At 35.2% G+C, this 16,309-nt stretch overlaps 1 protein-coding gene across 2 annotated transcripts in view; it reads right to left on the reverse strand.

Moving 5' to 3' along the window:
• Nucleotides 1-423: 423 nt before the first annotated feature.
• Nucleotides 424-16,309, reverse strand: part of LOC306859654 (vitamin D3 receptor A) — a 54,678-nt gene continuing 38,792 nt past the window's right edge. Inside the window, exons 4-9 of one of the 2 annotated variants that reach the window (XM_079400798.1) lie at nt 11,730-11,914; nt 11,159-11,258; nt 5,273-5,453; nt 3,009-3,160; nt 2,755-2,871; nt 424-852 (exon numbers count right to left, since the gene is read on the reverse strand). In XM_079400798.1, the coding sequence (XP_079256924.1) occupies nt 599-852; nt 2,755-2,871; nt 3,009-3,160; nt 5,273-5,453; nt 11,159-11,258; nt 11,730-11,914 (989 nt within the window). In that variant the 3' untranslated portion in view covers nt 424-598. The remainder of the gene's footprint in view (nt 853-2,754; nt 2,872-3,008; nt 3,161-5,272; nt 5,454-11,158; nt 11,259-11,729; nt 11,915-16,309) is intronic. The other variant, XM_079400799.1, reaches the window with a different exon arrangement.

Raw genomic sequence — 16,309 nt, forward strand, 5'->3', positions numbered from 1 at the left:
ATATTAAAGATTTTTGGCATAAAAGAAAGATGTATAATTTTGACCCATACAATGTATTGTTGTCTATTGCTACAGATATACCTGTGCTACTTTTTACTGTGCTCTAGAGTCACATATGATGCCTTGCAATGCCGCCTACGTAGGGTGCTCACTAGATTTTGGAACAGAGCACAAATGAATTGCATTTCAATTTAATGTCAACTTGTGTACATCACACACACACACACACACACACACACACACACACACACACATCTACGCACATGAACTAAAAGAGCCTGCTAATCCTATTACAACAGAGGATCACTTGGCCATACCTTTTCATTTAATACAAACCACTCTCTCTCTCTCTCTCTCTCTCTCTCGCTCTCTCTCTCGCTCTTAAATATAAATATTAGTTTATATGCATCGTTCTATCCGTACATTATTAATACATTCCTTTCGGGAATCCCCCGTAGCTTAAAAGCAGGAATCCCGAGACGTTATCCAGACCTGTGCACCGTTCGCCCTCGCTCGCGTGCGCATTGCTGTAACCCCCCGGGGCGTGACGGGTGACGCTCTAGCGGTGTCCCGTCAGCTGCCGGGGGGCTCTCGGACGCTAGGACACCTCGCTGCCGAACACCTCCAGCACCAGCGGCGTCAGCTGCATGCTGTGCTCGGGCTGGAAGGACAGCGAGCGGTACTGCTTGGAGTGCTCCTCGTTGAGGCTGCGCAGGTCCGCCAGCTTCTGGATCATCTTGGCGTAAATCAGACGGCCGCCGGGGTGATGGATCCGGATGTATGCCTGCAGGATGTCACACAGGTGATCCTGCAGCGCCTCGACCCGAGCGTGGTCCTGAACACCGGGCCGATCTGCAGAGAACAGAGCCGTGCATTCATACCGTAAATGCTTTGATTCACTAACAAAAGATGCAAAGTTAACTATAGTAGTCAACATTTGAAGTGGATAAAAAATTTCATCAAAGTTGTCCTAAGACAACTTGATCCACTTCATATGTTGACTAGTGTAGAAAAGAACTAGTACAAAATTATAAGAATCATGTTAACAGCTTCACCTCAGCTTCCAAAGATGAATTGAAAATCACTTAATATGTGACTCTGGAGCACAAAACCAGTCATAAGGGTCAATTTCTTTCATTTTTCATCATCTGGAAGCTGAATAAATAATCTTTCCATTGATGTATGGTTTGGACAATATTAGGCTGAGATACAACTATTTGAAAATCTGGAATCTGAGGGAGCAAAAAAATCTAAATATTGAGAAAATCTCCTTTAAAGTTGTTCAAATGAAGTTCTTAGCTATGCATATTACTAATCAAAAATTAAGTTTTCATATATTTACGATAGGAAATTTACTAAATATCTTCATGGAACATGATTTTTACTTAATATCCTAATGATTTTTGGCATAAAATAAAAATGTATAATTTTGACCCATACAATGTATCGTTGGCTATTGCTACAAATATACCCCAGCGACATACGACTGCTTTTGTGCTCCAGGGTCACACATATTATTATTCATATTTAATATGAATGTATTCCTAATTGAAATGCTAAACAATTAAATGAATTAAATTAGCAGATACTTTTATTCAACAGCACTTGCAAATGAAAATTGAATTTAAAATTAATATATTGAGATATTCCTAATTCAAATGCTAAACAAATCTAATTAATCTAACTTAATCTAATTAATATTAATATTTTGAGATAATCCTAATGAGAATAACTTATTTTGAACTGATTAACATGAATTAATTTAGAAGATGCTTTTATTCAATGGCACTTGCAAATGAATATCAAATTTAATTTCATATATTATTAATATCTTTAATATAAATATCAAACTAATCCCAATTAAATTCATTAAAATGCCAAACAATCTACAGGAGAAAATTTAAACTAATTAATTTAGCAGATACAATTTTATTAAATTTTTACAAGATTACAAACAGATTTAACAGATATTATTTTAACATTACAAATGAAAATGAAATTTATATATTAATATATTAAAATAATTCTAATTAACTTCATTAAAATGAGTCAAGATTAATTCATTTAGCAGATGCCTTTATTCAACAGCGCTAACAAATGAAGACTGAATTTAATATTATTATTAATATAATGAATATTAATATATTAAAACAAACCTAATTAAATTGACAATTAAAATGCTGAATTCTACAGAACAAATAATCAAATTAATTTAATTAGCAGATGCTTTCATGATTCTCAACCAACTTCCAAGTAATATAATTAATATGATCACTATTAATATTTAAAATAATCATAAAGTAATTTAAAATGCTTAAGAACATAAAATCCAGATGTTAATCATACTTTGTTTTAAGAGTCAAAAACCATTGAGAATCCCTGCTCTAGAAACATCATGATAAGAAACGTTTCTAATTCATTTATATTTATTTTTAATGTGTCAATACACTTTTTTTCATTTTTATGTAAATAATTTATGGAATAATTTTCTAAAATGTCCAGGTTGTAAAATGTTCAAACTTTTATTATTTATTTTATATTTTTCTAATATTAATTTTTTTTTTATTAATTTTTTATTTTAGCTTAGTTTAATTTAATTTTAAGTTTCATTTTTGGGAAATTATTATTTTTAACAGTAAAGTATTTTTAAGAATAAGGGTAAGTAGTGAAGTTGAGGTACAAAATACAGTTTTTTTTCCAAAACTCCAGCGGTGCATGTGCAGATGCATGTGAAAAACAAACACAAACACACACCTGGAGACAGCAGGCAGATGGCCATGAGCAGCACGTGTTCCTCTTCATGCATGTTCAGCTTCTTCAGACCCACTTGAAACTTCACCAGCGGCTCCAGCAGCTCCAGAGTGTGACCCGCTATACACACACACACACAGGTCAGAGCGTTTGCATGCGTCTGTGTGTGTGTGTGTGTGTGTCCATGTGTGTATGTGTGTGTGTGTGTGTCCGTGTGAGTGTGTGTGTGTGTGTGTGTGTGTGTGTGTGTGTCTCACCCTTGGTGACGTCATTGACACAGTATTTGAAGTCCGGTCCTCCGCAGCTCCAGCTCATATCCTCCAGACTGAAGGACTGATTGGAGCGCAGCATAATGATCTCGATAGCGCTGGACTTCAGCAGAGCGATCTGATCTTCTGCCGTCAGGTCCCTGAGAGAAACCACACACACACACACACACACACACCAGCTTCATGAACATCAGGCAGGTTTGCATACACTGACACATAAAACAGCAAGATATTTCTCCTTAAGTAGTAAAATATAGACATATTGAAAAATATATAAAAATAATATATAGTTTTGTTACCTGAAAATAAATGTTAAATGAAATAAAAATGTACATCTAGTTTCATTTGAAGCATGAAAATAAATTAAACTGAAATAACAAAAGGAAAAAAAATTTTTTCATTAACTGAAATTAACATTAAATTAAATCAAATTTCTCGTTTTGGTTCGTTTCATTTGAAGTACTAAAAAAAAAAAGAATGAAAAATGTATATAGTTATTTTAAAAAAGAAAACATTAATTGAAATAGATATTAACTGAAATAAAATGTAATTTTTTGTTTAGTTTAATTTAAAGTACTAAATGTATGTAGACATTTGAAAAAAATAATGTTTTGATTCATTGAAATAAAATTAACATTAACTGAAATAAAATAAGTAAATTTTTTATATTTTAGCAAGTCTCCAAGGCAACATTTCTGATTTCCATTTAGTTGAAGTTGATTTACTAAAATAAGTTCAATATATAGACATTAAAAAAAATAAATGACAACAATTGCTAATTACTAAAACTTTGACATTACATGAAAACAGAAAATATAAACATTAAAACTCATAATACCTATAATAGTATATCAAAGATACTAATATAACACTGATTTGCAGTTCAGACAGTGGAGCACAGCTCTACTAACGCCAGGTTCATGGGTTTAATTCAGATGAAACGAGTAAAAGCGTCTGCTAAATCAGTGGAAGATCTTTAAGGTTTGATTGAGATCCAGCAGCACAGAAGATGATTTATTTATAGCTCTGAATCCTCTTGGACTGAAGATCACACACATCCTCCAGACTCTTCTCCAGAAAGGGCTGTGTGATGATCTGAACGAGCGTCCAACATTAACAGCTTTGCTGAGTAAATAAAACCATCCATCCACATTTAACTGCTTAGATACAGTGCTATCTTGATATTATTTATATACTATTAATTCTTATTTAGAATGAGCTTTTTGATATTTCCAGTTTTCATTTTAGTTCACATTTAGTTTGCTTTTCTAATTTTTTATATTTAAATTTAGTTTGAATTTATTTTAATTTCTATTTCAATTTGAGTCAACTTAGGATATTTGCTATGGCAACATTTTAAATGTTCATTCAAGTTTTTTAAATGTTAATTTGCATCAAATATTTATATTTTATTTCAGCTTTATTTCAACAAATGAAATCTATCTGTAATTGTTTTGATATTTTCAGTTTTCATTTTAGTTTAAACTTTTTTTATTAGTTTTTTATTTAGTTTTAATTTATATTTATTTCAGTTTTAATAATTGTTTAAAAATTTTTATTTCATTAAAAAATTAAATTAAATAAAAATTTAATTTAAACTCAAGTTAGATGCCATGGTAAAAATTTCATTCAATTTTCAGTTTCATTAAATATTTATATTTGATTTCAGCTTTATTCCAATTAATGAATTTTTTTTTTTATTGTTTTGATGTTGCGAGTTTATTTTATTTGTATTTTTAATACATCTGTAATTTTCATTAGTTTAGTAGTTTTCTTAAATTTTTGAATTTACTTTAGCTTTTCTAATTATTTATTTATTTATTACACAATTAACAAAAGCAAAAAAGGCCTTTAACACTAGCTTGCTCTATTCTTTTTCTATTCAATTGGTTTTCTTTTCATTTATTATATAATTTTAAAAAACCTTGCTATGTGTGCTGTGTTAAGCTAACTGAGACTTATTACAGCACTTGCATATCATTGCTGTTTTGTTGATTTTGATTGCTTCTATTGTCCTCATTTGTAAGTCGCTTTGGATAAAAGTGTCAGCTAAATGACTAAATGTAAGTTTTTTTTAAATTTTAAGTTTCATCAAATATTGTATTTCATAATTATTAACATTTACATGCATAGTTAAACTGAATTGTGAGAGGAAAACACAAACACTCAATTCCTGGCTAATGAGACGTTATTTGGACAGAATGAGCTGCGGTGCAGACGACCAGGTCAAAAGAAAGAGAGCAGAGTCTCACCTGAATCCAGGGATCATCTTGGCGAATCCGATGACTTTCTGGATGCTGTAGCTGACGAGGTCGGCGAGGTGCGGTAACATGGACAGGCGCGAGTTGTCCTCCTCGTTGGAGTCTGGACTGCCGCTGCTGTCCTGATACATCATCAGCAGATTACTGAAGTTCAGCTTAGTGTCCACAGACTCTACAGAGACACGATGCGATACGTCACACACAGCACATATACCAGAATCAGAAACGGAAATGCATCATATTTTGCATTTGCATAAGGTGCATGATATTTGCATTATCAGATATGTATTCAGCATATTTTCAAGTAGGTGAAGATTCCTCAGTCAGAGAAGAGTGACCATATGTGTGGTGCTTGATGAGTTATAGTTTGTGCAAATAATTTGATGATTTTATGGTGTTTTTTTGTTGAACAGATTTTTAGAGACTTCAACAATGTAAAAAATTGATTTTTTCCTAATAATTTTTGTCTTGTTTTTAAAGTAAAAGTATCTAATAGTGCTGTCAAACGATTAATTGCATCCAAAATAAAAGTTTTTGTTTACATAATATATGTGTGTGTGCTGTGTATATTTATTATGTATATGTACTTGCACACACATGCATGTATGTTTCAACATTGATATATATAAGCTGTGTTTATATTTTAAATATATTTATATATAATATAAATTATATGAATATAAATATACACATGTAAATATTTTTGAAATATATACTGTATGTGTATGCATTTATATATACATCATAAATGGACAGTACACACACACATATATTATGTACACAAAAACTTTTATTTTGGATGCGATTAATTGTTGGGACAGCTCCTAGTATCTAAACATTTTTAAAACAAGATAGATTTACTTGAGAAGCAAAGACAAGACACTACAGGCAGAACGTCTTGGGTTACTTGCGTAACCCATGTTCTCTGAGTAGGGAACGAGACGCTGCGTATCTATGATGCATTGTGAACGCCCTCTGGGTGTGCCGATTGTCTGAAGTTCTTATAGAATCACGCCAATTCAGTGGCTGATGGCACAGATGCCGTCCCAGACGTTCTTACATCACCATCCTTATACTGGCGCACGTGCCATCTGCTCCTCAGATTCTCTGCCAAAAAAGGCCACTTGACGGCAGCGCGAGGAGCTTGGCAGCGGACGCAGCATCTCGTTCCCTACTCAGAGAACATGGGTTACGCAAGTAACCCGAGACGTTCTCTTTCATAGGTTCACTCGACGCTGCGTATCTTTAACACATTGGGAACGATATACCAAACACGCCAAGCTAAAGCGCTGCCGTATCTGGCCCGAAGATGTCTGGCCGAAGATCTGGCCATGTCAAGATCCTGATAAAAGTGGAGAGGAACATCCTGCCACTATGCAAATATCCTCTAGGGGGACTACTCTAAAGGGAACTTGAGAGGAAACCACACTCCCGGTAGAGTGTGCCCAAATGCTGAGAGGTGAAGACCATGCACCTCGTAAGCCAGCGAAATTGCTTACCTACCACTCACATAACAGCCCTAGCAGAGCTCTGGCGAGCGGAGGCCTCAAAGACTCTCTGTAGCGAGAGGAGACCTGACAACACTCGCCGAAATGGTACGCTTTGCCCCAAAGCAAACTTCAGGAACTCCCTTGTTCGATTACCAGAGCCTGATCGGGGCCCACAGTGTGGGAGAAAACCCGATGAAAGTGGCGACGAAGCGCCAAACTGCTTCTACAGTGCACAGGACACATGTAGACAAATCTGGCAGTAGTTTCCACACTGCCAATGGTCTGCTAAGGGAACCAGTCTCTCAAAACTGGTCTCTGGTGTGCTTAGAGCTGCTAGCTCGGTGCCCTGGAGTGGAGGACCAGCAGGAGATACAGCCGAACCAGCTGCTCTAGAGATGAGTGGTGAGTAGGGCTGTGCGATTAATCGAAATCGCGATTTGAGACGTTGCGATTTGCTAATCGCAAAGCCTGCGATGTGGACGCGATATTACTCGGTTCCAGAGCATATGCATGACTGCCAGCCTTGAGTGGCGATCTTACTAACCAATAGAGTGAGTGCACCTCCGTTCTCCCCGATCAGCCAACTGCGTAAACGCCCACCATTTAAAAAGGGTCAGATCGAAAGTTAGGCAAATTAAAACTAAAGAAAAACGTATGTAACTTCAGCTTCGAAATGACAGACAACGAACAGAAAAGGTAATTTGCAAGAGCTGCGTCGCAACGCATATCAAGAGCTCCCTTAACGGTTCTGCTTTCAGTACTGGAGAATAAAAGATACATTTTATTAGTGGGCTACATGAACATTATCTTACACATTTTATCTCCCCAAAGACCGCACACACAGCCCGTGTCTCTGAATGCTTCTCATACTCGCTCCGCTCTGCCCCACGCTGTGCGTCTCCTGCGTCTCACGGACGAGCGGTTTACATGCAGCCTGTCTCGTAATGCTCTTTTATACTCATGGTCTCGTGCCCGGTTCTGCAAGTCTCTCACGAGCGCATCTGGCAAAATGGATGAGGCCTGACGCACGCATGCAACCTGTGTCAACTCGCGCCTGGCTCCGCATTTAAAACGAATGTAAATTAAGTCTAACTGCTTGCCAATTTCACTTGGATGAAATGAAACATTCAGCACATTTCCCACTTGTTCTTAAGATCCCAAATACTTACAAATGAATAAATCAGCCCGTGTAACATGTAATACTTTAATAATTGACTCAAGAAATACAGTTCTTTATTTATAACAAATAAACAAATCTTTCAAGATTCAAGATTTTTATTTGTCACATACACAATTATACAGAGTATAACCAGCAGTGAAATGTAGGTCAGGTCCGCTCCAAGGACAGTGCAATTATAAAGTATACAAATATTAAGAAAAAGAAAAGTAGAAAAAATAAAATAAAATGATAAAAAATATAAATATAAATGTGCAGGTCAGTATGTTGTTGACTTAAATAGTAATAAGAGGAATGTGCACAGGTGTCCCACTGGATCATAAGAGGAGTGTAGGGCTGCTGCTGTCTCTTCCTGAAGTCCATGATCAGCTCTTTAGTTTTGCTCACATTCAGAGAGAGACAGTTGTCCTGGCACCATGATGTGAGTCTCTCTACCTCGTCCAAGTATGCGGTCTCATCGTTGTTGGAGATGAGGCCCAGAACCACAGTATCATCAGCGAATTTGACAATAGATGTGGAGCTGTGAGAGGACGCGCAGTCATGCGTGTAGAGAGAGTAGAGCGGGGACTCAGGACACAGCCCTGTGGGGCTCCTACGTTCAGAGTGATGGAGTTTGAGGTGAACTGGCCAACTTTCACCACTTGAGGTCTGCCGGTGAGGAAGTCTTGAATCCAGTCACAGAGTGAGGAGTTTAGGCCGAGGTCTGTGAGTTTAGAGGCCAGCTTGATGGGGACTATAGTGTTGAAAGCTGAGCTATAGTCAATGAATAGCAGCCTTACATAATTCCCATTGTTGCTGTTCAAGTGTGTGAGGGAAGAGTGGAGGACGTGAGAGATGGCATCGTCAGTGGATCTGTTTGGGCGATAGGCAAACTGAAGAGGGTCCAGAGTATCAGGGATGGAGGAGCAAATGTGGCTCTTTACAAGTCTCTCAAAAACCTTCATGACTATAGATGTGAGGGCAACTGGGCGATAGTCATTCAGGCAAGAGGGTTTATTGTTCTTTGGCACAGGGATAATGATGGATTTTTTGAATGAGGTGGGAACCACGGAGGTAGCAAGGGACTCATTAAAGATGGAAGTGAACAAACCAGCGAGCTGCTTCCTGACGCGCTGGACGGCAGAGACGCGCCGCCGCCGTTGCAATCGAAGCGGTCGAAGAAGGTGTTTAACTCGTCGGCCAGCAACGGATCTGCTCTCACCTCCGCGGAGGATTTGTTTCCAAAGGCACAGATGGTCCTCAGTCCCTGCCACATCCGTCGAGAGTCATTGAGCTGGAAATGAGACTCAATTCTCTCTTTATATTGGTGTTTGGCGGCTCTTACTGCGCGTCGGAGAGCATAGCACGATGCTTTGTACTCGCTCATATTCCCGGTCAGAAGAGCCTCATTGTAAGCGGCAGTGCGTGTGTTAACCGCAGCACGGATTGTTCTGTCCACCCACGGTTTCTGATTGGAGAATGTCCTTACAGTTATTGTTTCTGTAGCTTGCTCCTGTGAAATTCAGTAATTCTGTAAAAGTAGTAATACCATTATAATCTTCCCTGCAGAACCCCCCCCCCCCCAAAAAACCCCACAATAGAAAATGTAATGTATTTAAGGGTTATAATGGGAATTGTAATGGTTTTTATGGAAACTATAAGAATTTCTGTGATGGTTTCTACTGTTTTTTGTTAGTTTTGTCAGCAGGGTAACAATATTCATACTGTGCTGCACATTATTGACAATATTGAGCTGAAGCTTGACTTAGCAAATTTAAAATCGCAAATCAAATCGCAATATCTGTCCAAAAAAAAAAAAAAAATTGCTATTTGATATTTTTCCCCAAATCGCACAGCCCTAGTGGTGAGCCTCTCAGTTCCGCTATGTTTCCGGGCAGAAGAGACTAAGAGAGGCGCTCGCTGGAGACCGCTGTGCCCTGGAACACTGGCAGGGTTGGCAGACCAATCCCTGTTTTTTGGGGGGTTTTTACAATATAAAAGCAGCAAAACGAGCGCTATGTAATTTGTAAATGCCGAATTAGGCCGCTCAGAAACCGCTCGTCGAGTTTAGACAACTGGGATTTGCGGGGTCGTGGGGTCAATCAATAGAGGGCTTCCCTGAGGCGCGCACCAGCACGTCTATAAGCTCTGAGTAGGCCGCGCTTCCTGGTCACTAGGTGGGAGACGCCGCGGTGTACAAAGATTTTTCTAGCCCGGAAGAAATCGTTTAGCTAGAGCATAACAATCATAAGAGAAGTCCCGCGAATCCGCGCACGCTGGCTCGGGTGAGAAAGGGAGAGAAAGGGTGAGGCCCGTCTGCTATCTCTCCATCGCCTCGAGCTCAACATCCGAACCCCAGGCGCGGATTCACGGAGGGCCTAGGAGGGTGTTCCCAATGCGTCAAAGCTACGCAGCGTCAAGTGAACCTATGAAAGAGAACTTAACAGTTTTATTCCTCTCTATATTCTGAAGGTTTTTACTGAGGGGTTTGTTCATGTATCCCTCACCGAGTATATAATTGCACTTTATCTATATGCATCTGTAGATTTTAATTACAATGCATATTTACTTCAGCAGCACTTACATACACCAAATCTTCTTTTTAATTCCTTTCTATATTCTGAAGGTTTTTACTGAGGGGTTAGTTCATATCATTCACTGATTTTATCATTGTACTTCATCTATGCGTGTCTGTAGATTCAATATATAATATATATAAGGTTGTTTTCTCAAAATTATTTTTTTCTCCACTTCAGCAGCACTTAAATACACCAAATTTAACATTTTTATTCCTCTCTATAATCTGAAGGTTTTTACTGAGGGGTTTCCTTATAAATGATTTACACTGATTTATATAACATTTTATTCCTACAAATACGGCAAAAATTAGTTTTTTTTCTGTCTGTTGACAGTATTTATGGAGTGATAAAAAGTCCAAAAGTCCCCTTAAAATCCTTTAAACTCTAGTATGTCAGCAAAATCAAACAATAATTTTGAACCTGGCTTTATCCAACTTTCAGATTTATTTTCTTGAAATGCATGCAACATAGTGCATATTTAATTAGATAATGCAAACTTATAATTGTCTTAATGTACTGTGATTAATCAATTGAGGAAGTATGGTGAGATCATTGCATTTTTACCCTGTTCACCTGAGGTGTCTTGCCTTAAGACATGAAGCCTGGCTTACTTAAAAAACAATATATCAAAAATACGGGGTGTGTGTGTTACCTGGTGAATGGTTGAATGAATCTGACGAGGCGTCAGACAGCGAGTGAAGAGACGCGGCTCGACTGGCGCTGCGGGTGACTGGACCCTCACGGACCGGAGGCTAAACACAAAACACCTGATATTACAAACTATTACACAAACTCTTAGAGAGGAAATCCACAGGATGTGTTCAGAACTGAGTCTCCATTAGAGAACACAACGCACATCAGAAATAAATACACTTATAAAACTCAGGTTTCACGAGGAGAACTCAAGCCCGAATTCTGCTCGTTAATGAAATGACTGTAAAAGGAGAGTCTTCAGTAACTACATTAACCCAGAAATGTTTTTTGAGCAGTAAATCAGTATATTAGAATGATTTCTGAAGATCATGTGACACTGAGGCCTGGAGTAATGATGCTGAAAATACAGCTGCAGATCACAGCAATAAATTTCAGTTTAATAGATATTCACATAGAAAACAGCTGTTTGAAATTCTAAAAATATTTCACAATATTTCAGTATTTTTGATCAAATAGCTTTGTTGAGCAGAAGAGACTTTAGGAAGGAGTTAGAAGCAAGCGGGACTGACCCTGAATCTGACGAAGTCGGAGTAGGAGTCGTCGTAGGTCTTGTGATGTGCCTCCACCAGTGTGTTGATGATCTGCATCTGCTCCTCACTCAGACGAGGTTTCCGCGCCTCCCGCGCCGCCTCCTCCTCCTTCCTCTTCAGGATCAGATCCTTCTTCCTCTGCACCTCCTCGTCTGTCAGAATGACTGAGACACAGACAGAACCAGTTACACAAACGATCTGAATGCATGTGTTGTGGTTGCAACACTAACTCCACCACAGAGTGAAGCTTTTCTAGTAGCCTGGGTTATTAATGTCAAGTGAAACTAAACAAAACATTAAAAAAACATTTGCATTACTTGACAAAAAATAATGCTAACTGAAATTAAAGATATTTTATTAAAATGTTTTATAACAGCTATTATTTCAGCTAGTTGCAAAAGCAACATTTCTCATTCAGTTTAAGCAGAAGTGCTAAATTAATAATAAAAAAAAACTATATAAGCAAACTACTAAAAATAAAAATGGAATTTTAAAAATTTATTAAAAAATGAATTAATAAATATATACACAATGACAAAAATATAACAACGAAATTACTAAAATTAAACAGAAAAGTTAAAACTAATTTAAAATATAGATTAATAAAATAAAATAAAAAATATATAAACATTTTTAAAAAACATCAAAAACCCAACTAAAAATAAAAACAAAATATAAAAATACAAACAAATTCAAAATATTAATAAAAATTAACTAAGTAAAACTATATAGACTTAAAAAAACATGAAATTGCAAAAATGCACTAAAGTTAACAAAAAATGAAAACAGAAAATATACAAATAAAACCTAATTCAAAATATTATAAAATTATTAAAAAAATATACAGACATACAAAACAAATAAATAAAATGAAAAAAAACAACACAAAATTATTACAAATTTTGTAAAGTAAAATGAAAGTGGAAAATATAAAATAAAAACTAATTCAAATTATTAATATAAATTACTTATATATATATATGCATATTTTAAAAAAAGACAAAAATAAAACAAAATGACTAAAATTCCCTAATTAAAAAAACTGATAAAAAGTATATGCATATTTAAAAAAAAGTGTCAAAACAACAAAATGTCTAAAATTAATTAAAAACAACAAAACTGCTAAAAGTAAAAATAAAAATAGAAACTAATTCAAAATATGAATAAAAACTACAAATAGCATATTAATGACACTAAAAACGACACGACAAAGTAAATTTTTCCAAACAACCTTCTGTCAACACTGACGTTTTCCATCCCAGAATGCCCTCTTTCATCCAGTGCATTTCACCTAAATCAACACGGACTCAATTCCCTGTGCAACATTTCACGCGTTTCTGTAGCAAAACATTGTCAAATTCTGCCGTTTCCAAATCTGTTATATAACAATGAGTGCAAATTGAATATTTTCCCCCTAATTGCAGATGGGAAGCTTGGCTGTAGTTGAGCTGCTTCATATAACGAGTGTGTGAGTCAGAAAGTGTGTTCAGTAGCTCTGTGGGAGCGTGAGGCTGACTGAAGAGCAGCATGGATGAACACACTCTCTGTCGCTGATCTTGGCTCACTCTCCAGGATCCTGTGAAGGTGCTGGGTGGCAGTTTTCAGACGCCCAGCGGGCGGCAGAGTAAATACAGACGCTGACTGACAGCCCAAGCATCCCGAGCTGTTGAGCCGAGCGTGTTTCCCAGAGCGGATCGGGAGCCAGTCTCGTGCCTGCCATCTGTGCTCCTGTCTCTTTCTCATGCCGTGCTCGGGGTTTGAACCATTCCCAAAAACACATTCACACACAACTGACGGAGTTAGAGGCATTCATGCCGTCAGACAGAAACATTAGTTAATGCACATACTGCATTTTGACCGTTTACAATAAGACCTTTAATATTATTTTTTTTCCCTTGTATATAAAATAAAAAAAATCTCTCTCTCTCTCTATATATAAATATACACACACACACACACACATATATACACACACACATATATATATATATATATATATATATATATATATATATATATATATATATATATATATATATATATATATATATATATATCTATATATATATAAAATTGTATATTTATATATGTAGATACTTTTCTACTTTTTAAATTTATAATACATATTTTACTACTATTATTTAATTTTATTTAATTGAATTTTATATGTCTATGAAATGTAAATTTTAATATTTTTCAATTTAAATATAAGTTTTATTATTATTGATTAACATATACACACATATATATATATATATATATATATATATATATATATATATATATATATATATATATATATATATATATATATATAAATAATGTATTTTTAATTTCACATACATTTTTATTTTACTTCATATATACATGTTTTGGTATATAAATCATTTTTACTTGTACATAAATATAAATATATATATTATCATATTACATAAATAAAATAATTTTTTACTTGTATAATACTTGTATATAAAATTACCTTTATTCACAAGAAATAATAAAAAAATATATATATATTGTTTCATTTTTGTGTTTCACAATATACACAGTATTTTACTTATATGATATATGATTTCAGCTTTTTTATACAACATTATATCATTTCTTTTATTTTTTTTACTTTTTGCTCATAAAATAAAACAGTGAAATATAGCAATAAAAGTGAGATACAAAATAAAATTATTAGTATTAATAAGATTAAAATCACATTAAGAAAATAAAAAAGCAAATCTTGTTTAGTAGAATGAAACAGCACTATATGTATGAACAGTCCTGTGTAACGAATCCATTACATCTGACTCCGCCCCCTCTCGATGATATCACAATGACATCACAGCACTCTGAGGTGTAAGATCAGCATCTCATTGGCTACAAACAGAACTGACCTCTGACCTGCTGTCCTTGGCCGACCGAACACGACGCACAAAGAGGCTCTTTTATACACAACTGTATCCGTTTTCTCTTAAAGTAGCGATCTGCCTTCCCCACGACTCCCACCCGCATCTGAATAAATCTGGGTCGCTCATTGTGCAACTTCATGGAGAAAAAGCATCATTGTTGGCTCTCTCTCTCTCTCTCTGGAAACTGCGGCTGTTTTCCTCAGATGAACTGTGTGTGTGTGTCGCTTCAAAACACCTCAATTCACTGGAATTAACATGTAAACAAAGCAGATTATTTTTTCATTAATGCAGTTTTCTAATGCTCACATCACCTTAGCACCTACATAGCAATGCCATGACAACCATCCACAACACCCTAGCAACCCAGGAGAATGTTTTGCAAAAACAATACAAAAATAAAATAAAATCAAGTTGTTGATTCAAACGATACTAAAAAGCCGTTATTAAATGTTATTAAATGTGGTTGGTTTCAACCCCGACAAACTCTCAAAACATCTCTCATATGGAAATATGCCATATGTTAGATTAAAGACAGATGATCTTACATAAACACTGACTCATAAACACAAGAGATTATATATACACACAAACACTAATAAGGACAGGATTTCACTGATCAAGTTTAATATGTGCAAGAGTCTGAAACAATCTAATCTAAAGAAATTATATATTATAAATATATAATTATATATTGTAACCCTTTCTGCATATATATATTTAAAATATAAAAATTATTTTAACATGCTACATATATTTAAAAGAAATTATATTAATTAATAAATCAGATATATGTAATAAATATCTAATAAAAATATATGTAATAAAATAAATATTTTAATTTTACATATTTAAAATTTATATGAAAAATGATGGATATATAATTATTATAAATATATAACTAAATAATATAAATACATAAAATTATATATAAATTTACTAGGGCTGCCACTAACGACATTTTAATTTTTATTTTGATTAATCGATTATCTAAACGATTAATTTCCCACAAAAAATCAACAATTTTACTTAAAAATATTTTATTAAACCAAATGAAATCCAAATTTCTATGAAATCCTTTTGTAAAGCAAAAGTAAAGTGCAACACAGAGTACAAGAAGCAATAGTCTTCAATGTCCAAATCACTGAAATCATATGGTTTTATTGAACAAAACTGTTCAAATACATAATATAATATAAACAATAGAGCTAATGTAGATTACGCATCACAACAAAGGCCTGCAGGGACACCTACGGCCTGATGATTGTTTTTACACATTACTGCGCGATCCAATCCTTGTTTAATATTGACCAAGCACTATTTAATTCAAATGTCCACTTAATCTTTCATATTTGGCCATTTTTTAGGACAGAAATATGTAATTAAATGAATATGTGGACATCAAAACCTGTAAACTCAGAGTGAGGGTTTGAGCTTTTATTTTGAATCGCGATGTATTCTCCTGTGTTTGTGCAGATTTATAAATTATTTACCTTACAAATCTGATGAAATGGCGCACATTGCGTTCCCAGATGAAGGTTATAATAAACCCAAACTCACAACAGCATGCAAAGATGAGTATGAGTCGCTCCTCATGTAAATAATAACAGTTTCTGTGGAGCTGCTGTGAACGGAGCCGCTGTGAGACGCACGTGCTTTAAC

This window comes from Barbus barbus (assembly GCF_936440315.1).
Source record: "Barbus barbus genome assembly, chromosome: 40".
NCBI classification, from domain to species: domain Eukaryota; kingdom Metazoa; phylum Chordata; class Actinopteri; order Cypriniformes; family Cyprinidae; genus Barbus; species Barbus barbus.